This window comes from Adelges cooleyi, unplaced genomic scaffold, assembly GCF_023614345.1.
Source record: "Adelges cooleyi isolate 19-005CV unplaced genomic scaffold, UGA_ACOO_1.1 ACOO_flye_CR_arks_rails_tigmint_CR_PRNA_307, whole genome shotgun sequence".
Classification (NCBI taxonomy): Eukaryota; Metazoa; Arthropoda; class Insecta; order Hemiptera; family Adelgidae; genus Adelges; species Adelges cooleyi.
The window spans coordinates 443,717-459,460 of record NW_026095978.1 but is presented as its reverse complement, the minus strand read 5'-3'; the positions used below and the strand labels follow the sequence as shown (position 1 = coordinate 459,460).

The 15,744-nt window shown below is 30.7% G+C and overlaps 1 protein-coding gene and 2 long non-coding RNA genes across 3 annotated transcripts; 2 read left to right on the top strand and 1 right to left on the bottom strand.

The window, feature by feature from the left end:
• The first annotated feature begins 128 nt into the window (after positions 1 to 128).
• LOC126839716 (uncharacterized) lies at positions 129 to 983 on the top strand. The gene is made up of 4 exons (XM_050575135.1): positions 129 to 352; positions 407 to 514; positions 579 to 769; positions 829 to 983. The coding sequence occupies exons 1-4, from the start codon at positions 314 to 316 to the stop codon at positions 977 to 979; spliced, it is 489 nt and encodes a 162-aa protein (XP_050431092.1). The 5' UTR covers positions 129 to 313; the 3' UTR covers positions 980 to 983.
• A 480-nt stretch (positions 984 to 1,463) lies between these two features.
• LOC126839671 (uncharacterized) lies at positions 1,464 to 4,843 on the top strand. The gene is made up of 6 exons (XR_007685938.1): positions 1,464 to 1,923; positions 2,270 to 2,344; positions 2,411 to 2,520; positions 2,583 to 2,635; positions 2,701 to 2,761; positions 4,548 to 4,843. It is a non-coding gene; the product is annotated as an uncharacterized LOC126839671 (long non-coding RNA).
• On the bottom strand, positions 3,522 to 4,220 carry LOC126839672 (uncharacterized). The gene is made up of 2 exons (XR_007685939.1): positions 3,928 to 4,220; positions 3,522 to 3,718 (listed from the first exon to the last, which is right to left on the bottom strand). It is a non-coding gene; the product is annotated as an uncharacterized LOC126839672 (long non-coding RNA).
• Positions 4,844 to 15,744: the final 10,901 nt, after the last annotated feature.

Here is a 15,744-nt window from a genome sequence, read left to right as displayed (position 1 = left end):
TAAATTTTTTTTTTTAGCTATTGTACAATGATTGTTACAATGTTACAACTGGAATGAATAAAAGAAGGTTAATTATCTTTCTCATATTATTATTTCGAAGACACTCTACATAGTATTATAAAAAACAGAATCATCCCACTCCGTACATATTTTCGCTTAAGTTATTTTTTACCATGCAAATTTGAACGTTAGCACTATAGTGGGATATTTTTTATTTGTCAAGATTGGTATAAAACGAGAAAAAACATAAACATCAGAGTTATATTAACATTAGTTGTGTGACAGTACAGTTCGAATTTATTTTACAAACAAAATGTCGATTCTGGAATCATCCGACGAGGACTTCTTCGCAGTAAGTTAACTAAATAATAATAATAATATGAATGATATAAAAAATGTTTTTTAGGAGACCTCACAGAGAAATGATGAATCAAGCTCGTTTGATCCACCACAAGTGAAGAAACCCAAAGTAGTTAGCAAAAATATAAGAAAACAGTCAAAAAACAACAAAACGGTATTATTTATTTATATACTTTTTTTGTTTTTTTTTTTTAAATAGTAAAATTATGTATTTTCAGTCAACAATTTTTCAAAAAGCGTTAAAGGATGCAGTTATTTTAGATGAAGCGAACTATGAAGAATCGATGCTGCTTTTACGTGACAATAATCAAAAATGTGTCATTAATATTAAAACACCGAGTCCAACGTCTTATATAATTATACAAGAATATTTAGTAAATGATGTATTAGGATTATCCTATAGTGAGAGGTGAGAATTTTTTTTTTTATTTTGGTACCAAAACGTAGCATAATTAATTTTTTTTATAGATGGCGAAAAGTGAACCGATCTGCTAAAATTGGTCTTACAAATAATAAGGCGAATTCTAAAATCAACAATTTATTGAAAAATCTATTTGATGAATTGGGAGAAAAATTTTTATCAGATGAATCTCGCACAATAAAAATGACAAAGGAATGATATTATTACAGCTATATCAACTATTTTAAATACATGATGGTGGAGGTTCTTTTCATAATAATAATATTAATATTGTATGGTATTAACGTAATGATATATTGTTAAGACGAGTTATATTTTTTACTTATATACCATTGTTTTTTTCAGTAGTATAGCAGAGGTATAATATAAATTAGAAATCATTGTTTTTTTTTTTTCAGCAGTATAACAATAATAATAATGGTGGAGAACATTTCATTATAATAATAATATTGTATGATTTTAACGTAACGATATACTGTTAAGATAAGATTATATAGTATTACAATAAAATATTTTAAATTAGAAATCATTGTTTTTTTTCAGTAGTATAGTAAAGGTATATAATAATAATAATATTAATGTTTATTCACGTGTGAAGAAAGTTAACTAGACTCAAACATTACCCACATAAACCGCATAAACACAGATCATGCAGCGTATAGAATACAACTAACCACAGGGTTTCATTGACGCGGTGTGTCTTGTTCAATGAATCGTAGTAATTTTTTTGTGTAATGGTTGCTATGACTCAAATGATTATATTTATTACAAGGCGAAACTGTTTCACTAAAAAGTAAGTGGGATTTTTTTTTTTTACTATCAAACTTAGTGTATGAGTAAGAGCTGTTAGTTCAAAATGGACAGCGATTCCTATCCATCGTCTGCTAGAACGGTGAGGCGTTGCAAACGACGGCGGCGACCGCGTAAAATCCGAACACAACGGCGACGGATAGGTTCTTACACATCTCTTGAGACTGATACTACCGCATCGCGAAGTCGATCGGTAAGTGTTAATTCCAGTTCTAGTTTTTTTTCATTATCACCCCTACGTCAACGGTCGCTCTCGTCGACTTCATATTCTCCTTGGAGCTCGAGTAGCGACGTGAAGTCTTTTCATAGTAAATCAACACTGTGGTTGGAATGTAAGTTTTTTTTTTTTATTTAACCCATCGTTTCACACAGAGCACATTTTAAGGTTTTTTTTGTACTATACAATTTTTTTAAAAAATAAACTTATAGTTTTTTATTTTTTTTTATTTTCTAATAATAGTAATTACAAAAAAAAAACATATTATCAATTAGTAGTGAGTAAAAAGATACATATTTCTTTGAATGATTCAATGTTCTGAGTTTAACTAGTAATTAATAATAATGGAAAAAGTTTAGCAATCGTGTTCTTCAATATAGGTTTACCAACGATGGGTTAATAAATGAATATTAACATTTTTTTTTTTTTTACAAAATAAGTAACGTACTTTTTTTATTTAGCGGATACAGATGACGAACATGGAATTGGAAATTGGTCTACATCAGAACCATCAATAATTTCGCTAGCAGATTCATGTAAGTTAATTTTTTTTTTATTTGAAATAAAATAATATTTTCTTCTTTTTTTTTTAAAAAAAAAAGGGTCATCAACAGATGTTACTTATGAATCGGATGCAGACGTGTTACCTCCACTTCTGCGTCTTAATCAGCCAGCTATTGAAACCATTTGGCTAACTGATTCGGATTAATATGTAAGTTAGTTTAATTTTTTTAATTATTGTTGAATTAATATTATACTGTTTTTTTTTTTTAGGGTTTTTAGGGAGGTATTTATTATTGTTGAAAACATGAACGTTAGAGATCACTGTAAGCTGATTTTAAATTAGTAAAATAAAAAAAATATTTCAATATATTTTTTTTTTTTTTTAAAGGTTAACAGATAGAGTTGTTGGAAATTATTATCATGTGTACTCTACGCTATGAGACTTAAATGTGAGTAATTATATAATATATATATATATAACACAATTGATTAGTTAATAAAATGTTTATTAAACACTTTTTTAAATTCACAATACAATTACATTATTTAATAAGATTAATAATACTTTAAAAATAATCCTCGTTCACTCAGATTTTGTTGAATTTTTTATTCTGTAAGCGCTTGGATCGACGAGCATCTGGCGTTTTCACAATTAATACTGAAATATCATTTTCTAAGTTTTGATTAATTATTTTAACACTATTTTTGGTTGCTTCAATAATTATATATTTTAACAAACGACACTTTCGACAGGAGCAGCATTCTAAATGTGAAGGCATTATTATACCTTCTTGTAAGACGGTTATTTCTAAACTAAAACGAGTGAAATATTTTTTTAAATAATTAGCTTGTATACGTTTTCCCTCTCTCAATACATATATTTTTTTTTCCTTTTCGAAATTATACTATAGTTACTAGAAGTTCTTGCATAATCAAATTTATAATTTGATCATAATTAATTTTTAATTCATGGATGAATAGCGCATTTGTATCCGTTGCAAACATTTGAAAATCATAGTTTGCGACAAAAGCCGTTATGAAATCGATACGTCGACATTCACTTGAAAAATTATTAACATCATTAAGTATAGCTGAATATATATCGTTAAAAGATTTTTGATACAACTCCAACTTATTTAAGCGTTCAGTTATATGTGCTTCAATACAATTTGAAATCATCTGAAGTGTTAACAAATTTATACGCGTCAATTTCATACGTTCATTTTTATTACGTAATATCACTGAATCTGTTTTAGGGTTAGTAGTACAACTAAAATCTGAACCTAATTGTATTCGCTTTGCATTGTTTTGAATTGTGTTCACAATGTTGTTGAATATTTGAAATTCCATCAGAGTACGCCACTGTTTTTCATCAAGAATTAGCTGGTCTTGACTATTTTTATAATCTAAATAAACAATAATAGATAATTTTTTATTTAAAAGAATACCTACCGAGATAGTTCTTTTGGGGTCAATGGTGAACGTAGATTTAGATAACACATTTGCCATTTTGTTTAAATAAAATTTTAGCATGCACATAAACGTCCGTACAACTTAACTCTATATTAACTACTTATATCTTTAGCATAAAGATGACGTATATATATATACAAACCTTGAGTATAAAACATACCCCCTCTTCTACTTATTCCAGTGTAATTGACCAAATGGGTTGTGCAATTTTTAGATTCTTTACATTTTGTAATTCTTTTGTCTGGTGTAGAACTTCTTCAAAAGATTCCTCAAGTTTTGTTTTAGATGTAGATTTTTCTATATTTGAATGTTCAATTTTGTCTAATTTAATTATAAAATTATAAATAGCTTCTAGTAGACTACATTTAATACAAGGCATTGTGCTTGGAATAATACTTTTAACATCGACTGTACTACTATACGAAACTCTATGTACTAAACACTTGGAAAAACATTTGATTAACTATATTAGCCCCCCCCTCTTCTTACCGCTATATTTTATTTTTTAAATTGGAAAAAAAAAATGCAAAAAGTGTAGACGCAGTGACGGAATGAATTAAAGTATGACTCAACCTCAACCTACCTAGCCTAGCATGAGTGCTATCAATCCACATCCTATTAAATTTATCCTAGAAAGTCACGCCTTAACCTACTACGCCACTGCGTCTACAATGTGAATTCATGGTTTTACTAGTACTTAAAGAGTTAATTTAAATGTAAGAATGTTGTAATAAATTAACATCTTTTTTTTTTATTTAATAGGTTTTAAAATCAATGAGGTGAACCCTTCACTAACCGAAGATAACCACAATCTGGAGACCATCTTGCATGCTCGATCCAAGGTTCGTCGTTCGGCTCCCAAGATCTCAGACCTTGACGACAATAAAAACATGAGACATCATCATTTGATCCATCACCAATATAAATAAAACCGGCTTCACTCATAAGTTCTCGCTTTGAAATAAGTAGTGTATTACTACATTTATCAAAAGTCTTGTTACGCGTTTTACAATCTAAATAGTCTAATGTACAAAAAACATCACATTCACTATTATAATCATCCATTATTATACTGTTTAAATTGAATTAAAATGACTATCATTTATTTGAAACATGTTTTTATATATGATTTATTTCTTCCACTTCTTATTTAGTAAAACACTCAACGTTGCAAAATAATTTTCTATACTAAACAATGTATAAGGTTAAACTATAATTTGTATAAAATGGGCGGTAAAGCCCCAAATTACTACTACTTCCTTTTTTTTAAATTTAAAATAATATACTATAGTTACATTTTTAATATTGTATACGGTAAGATTCATTAAGGATATAACACTCATTTTCTCGGAATATATTATTATTTTGCAATACTTGTAGGTACACATTTTACAATATCATTCAATATTTTGAAATTTTTTATCAACAATCTTTATAAGCCCAACTGGGGGGTTTTTAGTTTTTTTTTAAATGGCACTAAAGGTTTTTAATTACATAAATATGTAAGCAAAAATTTAAATGGTATGTAAGCGTTTTAATTTTGAAATTTCATCCATCTATTCATTTGTCATTACTTTATAAAGATACTACATTTCCTTTTAATAATTATCATATTTCTTGAGTTTTCCAAACCCAGGAGCACATATTTATGTTCGCATTGTCCAACTGGCGATAACACTAACAAAATTGTCACTAAAAAAAATTTTGAAATAATGATTGACAAACGGTTCTTATCTACAGCTTACCTATTGTAACACAGGTACTAAGGTTGGTTTTACATGCCAACATAATCAGCTACTAATGGCGATTTAACCAAAAACAATGATGACCGTGGATAAGTAACCAAAAATATAACTGCTATGGTGATATTCAATAATATATTTGGTCGTTAACAGTTATTGCAGCTTTATGATATCTAATATAGTTATCATTTTTTCCAACCATCTATACCCTACGTTTTTTAACATGTAACAACACAGTATTATGTTATTATAAAAATTATTATATTTTAATAAGTAAAATGTAAATTTTACCACTCTAAGACGGTCGTTTACAATCGCATAAATGCATTCATTTATATGGACAACCATTGCGTTAAATGATTTCATCTCACACGACTTTTGGGTAGACGATGATGACAACAGAAAATGATATGGAGTTCAGTATAAACAAAATTAAAGTGTACACGGACATAAAAAAAGACTACATCATTTTAAAACCAAAGCATCGCTGATCGAAGATAAAATGTTTTGAATTTAAATTTTTTCAAAAATCTCATTAACCAATCGATTTTAAATTGTCCAACGACAATCCATCCAATCGATAATACAATGAGTATTATCGATACTACAAGTTGATTGGTTAACTTAACTATGCTCAAGTCATTATCTTAGAAGATTTACAACACTTAATTAAATTATTCTTTACCACATCGGTACAATTAATTTCATGTCGTTATTGTAAAATATGAATCATTATTTCGTCATACACAACAAAAATTAAGTCCAAAGAAACAAGGTAATTTCAGTCTTTTTAAATATATAAAACAATAATAAAAGTAAAAAATTTGAAATTATATAAAACTCGTAAAAAATCCAAATTCCCAACAAATGTATTTAAAATCGTGATCAAAACTGTTTATTATGAAATACATTTAATTAATTAACAATTTTGCAGGTATATATTTTGTGCGATATAAAAAAAAGTTGTACATAATGAAAATAGCTTTCTGTAATATAATATGTATTTATTATTCATAAAAATAGTTAATGTAAATATAATATTAAATATAATGCTGAGTTTACAAAAATTACGGTTCTATATCTTCAAGTAGTGTCCTTTTATTACTGCCCGGCCAATATTGTTGTACGTCAGTCATATTTGTTATGTAGAAAGTAATATCTCCATGTGCAGAAGTAAGTTTGCAATTATCATCAGTGCCAACTGTTGCAAATTTTATAAATTTATGTGAGTGACGTGCTTCAAGCAATGAAGTTCTGTATAATCCAATTAAATAGCATTTTACAAGAGGACCGAAGTTATAATCTAAAAAAAACATTAAATAATATAATGTAGCTACTGAGCAACTCAGTCGATTGTATGGGCTGATGACGATAGCATTGCTGCCGAATTACGTTTATGCCATAAAGTATTATTTTTGTGGTAAAGGGCGTATTTATTATTTGAATTTATTAGTAACTAGTTTTCTTTATACTAGGCATACCTATTACATTTGTACAGGTAAAAAATAATACCATATACATGGTGTCCATATTGTAATTTTTACAGCAAAGTTACCCAAAATCAATACATTTTTTTAATTCCAATTCATTGATTTATCATAATTAAAAATGAAAAATGTAAAAAATAAAATTGTTTTTGAAAGCAGTTTTGTCTTATTATAAAACATGTTATTAGTATTCAAATAGTCATATACTTTATTAAATTTATAAATGAATCACTGGTTTATATTATTGAGAATTGAAACCTATTAAAAATAACATGCGAATGTGCTAGCTGTTTGGTACTTTTGTCTGATTAAATTTGGGCTATTGGTATTCTTTATTTTTCATTTAAACAACACACACGATAACCTATGTTTTTTTTAAATTTGCAAAATTTTAAGACAAACGGTTCTAACGAAGAACGCTTAAAAGTTTATGCAAAACTTTAGATACACCTGATATCATCTCCAAGACAACATTCCTTGTCCCGTTCATTTACTCCAGAATTATAACCCTTTTTATTCTATCTATCTCAAATCGTATGCAATCAGTACTTTGGTGTATCAACAGTTTTTGAACAATAAACTTACTACAAAATAATATAGGTTTTGCGGTTTAGGAAATATTATAGGTCTATACACAAGAAAAAAATCTCTTCTTCAAAACTAAAAATTATTATTTAAATAGAAATATTTGTATACTTTATTTTTTAAATACAGGGCGATTCGTTAAAGATAAAATACTCATATGAGTATTTCTGTCTACTAAGATTTTGCTGTTGTAAATACTATACACTAGTATAGTTTAGAGTAAATACGAGTGAAAGTTGATAATTGAATAAACACAACACGAATAAATTAAGTGATTAACACACTACTATTGATAAAAACATAAAGTAAATATAATAATAGATTATCATATTACAACGAATATAATAAACAGTGAAACCAACTTGTATTATGTATAAACTGAACAGATATATTGAGCACCGTACTTTAGTTAAGATGCTATTTATATTAACCTTACACGTGTGCTTACAAAAACAACTTTGTTTTTAATACAATTTTCTAGTTTAATAACTACGTATTTTTATTGTAAAGGTAAACAATAAATAATTAATTATTATTTCAACATTTACTACAACTTAAAATACTTAAACCCAGTTTTTACATATATTTACCTGCAGGAAACTTTATTAAATGATTAATATGTTGTTTAACCATACGTCTCCTTGTACGACTATCAATTTTCAAATCAGCTTTCCTGATTTCATTCACTGTAAAAATAATTTGAACGCGGTATAGCTAACAAATTTTAAAAAATGAATTGCCATTTAGGTTGTTTGTAAAAACGCGATCCTAATTTTAATCTTAACGACTAATGAATAAATGCTACAGTACCTAGGGTTTCAGGAGCAGGCACCGAATCGATACCTGTAACAACAATTTTAAATAATCATGCAGTTAATGTATAGTTTATGAGTTTGTTTTTTATCTATAAAAGTCACTCCAAAAATAAGACCACTTAGGCCAAAACAAAACATTGTAAAATGTTGCCTGAACTTTAAACTGATCTAGTAGGATTGTTTGCATTAACGATTTAAGTTATGTCACAAACGACCGTCAGAACATTAAGCAAAAAATATATAGCTTTATTACTTTGAACTTAAATTTAATTCTTATGGTTTTTGTTTACATATAGAACTTTGATATAATTACATGATAATTATTATCAATTTTATGAATTGGCCGTTTAAATATTGTTAATTTTATATTTACCAGCAAGGCTCTTGACTATTGCATTTTGCACAATATGCTCATATTCTATGCATTCTATAATTCAAAATAAAATACATTTCATTTAACATATATTATTACAATACAAATCAAAATGTGTAGAGATATTTTCCTAATTTTTTCAGATTTGTTGACATCCCTTAATCCTATGTGTTTGCACATCAAATTTTTCTTCACAACGGGAAAATATAGGAATTCACATGTTTTTTAGTTAGAAGTATGAAAAGATAATTCTTAGCAAGGAACACAGACGAATCTAATAATGAATATTCGATAAGTTTATACTATTGAGTTTTGCATAAGACTACTGGTAGTAAGATCAGTTTAGAAGCTGTGTAAATTTGTATATATTTCTATAAAATTTTACGTGCAAACAGGGAGACTAAAGAGAAAAATAAATACCCAACGTGAAATTTTATAAGGAACCAATATAAGGACCACCCTAATATAGATAATAATATATACCGAGTGTCCAATTTTAAAATACTAATCGATTATCCTCGTAAATTACTATTTCGCTCAAAAAGTTGGTCATTATAGACTTTTAGATTTCAAAAAAAGACTTTAAAAAAAAATTAAAAAATGATCCAAAATTCAAAATGGCTGACTTATGGTCATAAAAACTTATCATCAGGATATCAGGTATACATCGATAAATGTTAAATAATGTTTATAATATGCTCATATTTTAACTTTAAGAATCTTTTATTAAATCGAAAAAATATTAATTAGTAAAAAAGGTAGAATTTTAATAAATACAAATTTCCAATGTAAATCTATTAAAAATACAAAATAATTAATGTAATAAATTTATTTTCAAGCTAGAGGTTTGATATTTTAGGATTTTTTTCTTTAAATAGGCTACTATTAAATAAAAAGTTAATCTGTTAGAAAAACCAAACAAAAATTAACAGTCCAATACACAGCCACACACACATATATGTATAAATCATATTTATATAATGTCTTTGCGTAAATTTTAATTAATGTAAATATGATCTTTATATTACTTTCTATATTTTCGGCCGCAGGGGTTGCCTGAACTGAAATTAACAAAAAAAAGTTTACAAAAGTTTTCAATTTAGCGTATTACTAGAGTAATACGCTAGCAAAGCGAATAGCATTTTTATCGAATATTTATAAAAATTAGAGTAAAATCTAATATTGAATATCGACAACTTATTATATTATATTATATAATTATATCAAGTATTTGATTTTGACATTTTATGTCTTTACGTTGGCACACAACCGGAAAAATCGACAGCATTACCAAAAAACTTAACGAAAATGTATGCTTATATTCTTATATCCTTAGATATATATAATTAAAATAAATTTATGATTACCTCCTTCAAGATTTAGAACTAGAATTTGATTTTGACTAGTGCCTGTATTAAAAGTTATAATAATAATACAGTCAATAAAATTTCTAACTTTAAAAAAAAAATGACTTAAACGTTTAGCAACATTGATAGAGATGTGTAACGTATATCAATTTCTTGTTAAACCCTACGAGATATTGAGTGGTTCACAATAAGTGGATCACCGGGTATATTCTTATATCCTTATATGAAATTAAAATATATTTATGGTTACAATCTTCTTGATCATCGGGTGCATTAAGAGCAAAATTAATTTTTTAGCGTGGAGTACAGCTAAAAAATTCTACAATTTAAAAGTGCTTATTTTTTACCAAAAATTAAATAATTTAAATAATTTTTTTTTTTCGAGAATATTTGGTCAAATTACTTGAAACGCGTTGAACAACCGGTAAAAAAAAATGTTTAACTTCAATTTTTACCAAGTCTCTATTTTGATGTACAGACCAAATTTAAATGTAAGCCCATTAATATTTCAAAAATAGATTTTTTTGCGTCACCCTAACATGTATGTTTAATTATTATAATATGCCTTTGCGTAAACTACCTATAATAAATATGATAATGAAAAAATACATTACTAGATATTTTTTTGACCTTAAAAGCTGCTTGATCTGAAATTTAAAAAAAAATAACTTAATAAATATCAATTAATATAATAGAAAGACTTCCATAATTGGTAATAAAAAATATTACCCGGTACAGTCAACATATAAACAAAATCCTCTGAAATTGTAATAACATACGTAGATTATTAACTAAAACTGGATTATTTTATATTTAAACTATAAATTAGGAAATGAAAGTCAATGTGGAAATAAAGTGTGTATGTAAATGTCTAAATCCGAAGACATGTGCTTGTTTCTACATTGTATAGACAAGAGTGCAGACTTTTTTTTTAATCGCTTGAGGGTAGGTGAAGGAAGGTATTTTCGTGGCATAAGCAATTTCGTGGTATAGTTTGTTGATCGTATCGCGTAGTTCCTCATTAGAAAATTGTCTTGAAAATCACACTGATTGTTAAAACACAGTTATTTTAACAATCAGTGTGATTTTCAAGACAATTTTCTAATAGGGAATTACGCGATACGATCAACAAACTATATCACGAAATTGCTTATGCCACGAAAATACCTTCCTTCACCCTATTTTATTTGAACAATTAAAACAGTTTTGATAAATACAAATCAAAGGAGTATATATACTCGTAAATTCGAGTGAATATATACATATATACATATGAATTGCAAAATTTCGTACAAGTCGTCGCTTGTGTATGATCTATTTAATTTATGTTAGAAAAATTAACACTTTTTGTTATTAGCAAAAACATATTTCATGCTATAATATTTATTAAACACAACGCATAAATTCGGCACTCTAGACTTTTCTCGTTCAATAAACAAAACACAGCCGAGTGGAGATTTTATAATAAAATAGATGCACTGAAGCAGATTTGTCGAGTAGAATAAAATACAATAATTAGCTAAGTTTGACTATTATTTTTTTTATTATATAATTATAATTACCTATAGAAAATTGTCTATTTTCTTTGAAAATTATTTTTATTACACTCGGGATACCTTCTGGAATTAATACAAAATAGTTTGAGCTATAAAAAAATAATCAAATAAATTCTTAACAAATATCAAAATCACCAGAACAAGAGTACAAGAAGTAATAAGCTAAGACTATTTAACGGAACTTTAATCACTCTGTTGGTTACATTGTTATTTGATGCTACCTATAAGTAGTATCTTCCAAGTAAAGCATAGACCATTTCACTTTGAAACGTCTCATAGGGCTTAATTACTAATAGGTTTGTTCTGTATATTTTTCATGCATTATGATCACAGTTTTTCACATTCTATGATCCCTTTACCAAAAAATTGAATCATTCTATAACCAGTTTAAATCAGCGTAAGTTCAAGGCGTTTCCGTTGAGTCTCCACGGTTGGGCAGTCGAAGAGTATATGCTCCGCTGTTTCATCAGGTGCACCGCATGTGCAACACGGATGGTCTAAAAGTCCCAGTGAGTAGAGTTTAGCTTTGAAATTTCCGTGACCAGTGAGAAATTGTACAACATGATACCTCAAGTAGAGGAGGATAGATAACCTTCGCGCGACGTTTGGAAAGAATGTGTATGTCCATCTACCAGTTGCACATATATCCTATTTCGCTTGTCATTTATCACAGAGAGCGAACCATAATTCCTGTAGAATCCTGGCCTTGTCAGCAGAATCTGAGCAGAAAGACACAGTTATACAGGTACGTCATATTACTTCTGTCAGTGCCCTATTCAATGCCGTACGTCGCTCTGAGTAGGCTGATAGGCCTGTACGATTTCGGGAGACTGGAGTCTTTGTCTATCCCTTTTTTAATCTTTACCACATCCGCTTTATTCCATACTTGAGGGAATGTATTGGACTCGAAGCAATCATTAGCAATTTTGAGTTGATGCGTACCAATGTGTGGCCACGCCATATGCGTCATTCTACCGGTGACATGATCGAGACCAGGGGCCTTGTTGGGCGCAGTCCACCACAGTGCAACTTTTAGATCATGTAGACTACAAGAGAGTTCCCTGATTACACCCTGGACTGGGTGTAAGGAGTCGATCATTGGTTCATGCAGTATTAACGTGTCCAAAAGAAGTTGGACCGTCTCATCCAAAGTAGCGGTGGAGGAGCGGTCAGGTCTCTGTTGGGTATGGAGCACTGGAGCTCTCTAGAGCCATTCTTCACCCATCTATATACCTTGATCCAGGGAGCTGTACCGTTCTCAGTACAGAATTTTCACCAAGATGCCACTTTTGCTTATCGCAATTCTTTGGTATATCTGTTTCTCTGAGCGTTGTATCTCCTGTTGAAGTCTTCCGTTACCTCGCAGTGGGCTGCTCTCGCGGCCTTGGAAGCTCAGTGCGCATCTTCCGCAGTTCCTTGTTCCACTACGGTGAAGACGGATTCGTCCGTGCGATTCTCTTTTTGACGGCTAATTTAGTGGTAGCTACATTGGAGTCACAGAGTACCTCCGTCCGAAGATGTATCACTCCATGGTCAAGAATCTACCTGTTGTCAACAAGGCGCTCAACCAAAGATTGATCGTACGTTCGCTTTATGTATATCGAAGCGGTCGATAAGGGTCTCCAGCAGACTTCCTTTATCATCAGTCACGCCGCTGAATCACCATTCGGAGAAAGCGTTGGCATCTAGGGCGATCAGATATTCCCCTTCTTTATTCTCTATAATACTTCTTAGGGGCGGCACATGATCAATGGTGGGTACGTTGAACTTAAAGTAGCCTGAAATGATCGTCAGCGGGAAATCCGTGTTGTCCAGAGCTACTCAGAGAAGTACTCGGTTGTCTAGTCGTCTCTCACGAATATGTTGATGGCTGGATTTAGGACCACTATAGCCGACCCGAATATTACCCTGTTGTTCCCAGCTAAACGGGAGAACTTACTACGTGAAAGCGGTAGGGGTCGATTTCACAACCAACGAGATTGCTACGACATGTGTAGGGCTTCTGAATGAGGGCAAGGTCAGTATAGTTAGTTTGACAATAATATTGTAGCTGATCATTAACGGTAGTAGTCCCTCGCAAGATGTGTTGACAATTTTTAGTGATATTGCAGACATTACTGTTTAAAATATTGTGTCCTCCTCAACTGATTCGCAAGGGCGGCAGTGCGTAAGGAGCAAATAAACTCTCGAGCATTATGTTTCCCTTTACAGTTAGCACACCTCGGATCCTTCTCTAGGTTAGAACAAGCCTCCTTCAAATGTCCCGCTAGGGAGCAGTAGAAACAAATTGGCTTGCTATAGCACTTTGCCGCGACGTAATTAAAACCAAAGCACATAAGACACTGTGTTACCTCTTCGAATTTGCTGAGTTTACAGGAATAGAAGCCAATGTACAGTGCTGGGTCTAGATCTCTGAGTATCCTTACAAAAAGTTCCGGGTGCACCTCAACTATCCAGTTGATCATGGTCTTATACCTAGTGCCACGTCGAAAAATTAGCTTAATCAAGTTTGCCGTTGTATTGGGAGATAGTTCAAGGTAAGGGTTTTGCACAGAAATACTAACCGGCAGTGTGTTCGGAAGTGCTAGGGAATCAACACCCCGAATAATAATTCTGGGCCATTTAGCCGATTCCTACTTTATAAGATTCTTATCTTTAACGATAGCTTTAAGTGTAATGGCTGTGTTCTCATCCATCGTTTTTACTATAAATTTTCCTGTTTAAGTTTTGATTAGATCAAGCTATAGTGCGGTAATTGGGTTTATGAGGGTTTGTTCGATATCTCCTTTGTGAACTCCATCACAAGCACACCAATATGTATTTCTGAGAAATTGTTCCGACCTGTCTCCAACTGGTTGGCTAATTTAATGATTGTATCCAATTCACCTGAAAGTTGTATGAGAGTTTTTAGATAACTTTCTGTTTCTTTCTTGATGTTGGTCTTAAGGTATCCTACCGCATCCAAAATGGACTGGAAGTGTGAGGAAATGAACTTCGGCTTTTTATGAAGTGGACTAGATGGCGTATCTTCTACGTTGCTAATTTCAGAATCTTCGGTTGTGTGGATGTTCACTATTAATGAGGATATGTATACTACGCGCATTGGTGCAAAATCGGATGGCCACGATTTGCACTTAACTACGACGTGATTACTGTGTAATACTTAGCACTTATGATCAACGGACTGCAGACACGATGTACACCACTAAAACCACTAACCACGGGATTAAAAATCGTTCGAATATCCCCAAATTTGGTAAGCAGGCCAAGTTAGGCCACCCAAAGGTGGTTACAGAGTTTGAAGATTTTAGGCTCAAAACTTAGGGAAGTCCCTTGGAAGGGATCGTAGATCCCTAGAATGCTGGCGTACAAGCTTGAGTACTCCTAACCGAAATAGTCAACGTCTCAACCAAGTCTCTAAGTCCATTTGCAAAGAAATATGGCGTTTAAAAAAAAAAAAAAATGGGGGGGAGGTCAATTTTAGTATTTTAGGTGCCTTAGTGCTCCTAAGAGGTGGCTGCAGGTCCAGGGCCTCTAGGTTCAAGGTAAATAAGCTAGCATAGTTTTAGTCCTCCGGGAGGTGGTGTAACGACGAAAAATTGTCAGAGCTCGAGAACGAACTTATGCTACAACCGGTATAATCGTATGTTCTTCTTAAATAAAAACGTGACCGAACGGGAAACCGCCGTTTGCCGTTTAAGAAATAACACTGTTAGGAAAGAAGAAAGCACGTTTCTTACCGTTTTGCAGCCATATACTTGTAAACTTAAATTTGCAGTTAACGAAAAAATGTATGGAAGACCGGCTCGAATCGACACCGATTGTCTTGCGCACAATTTTTATTTCTAAATTAACAATTTACGTAAAAAACGGGTCACAGTTGCCGAAGTTAAAAGCCAAAAAATTGCGAGCTCGCGTAAATACATGTGCTCTTGTCTGATGTGGAAATGGCTCCCAGAGATAATTTAACAGTAATTTTTAATTTATGAATTACATTTTAATATAACAAATATATGTATATATTATCAGAATAT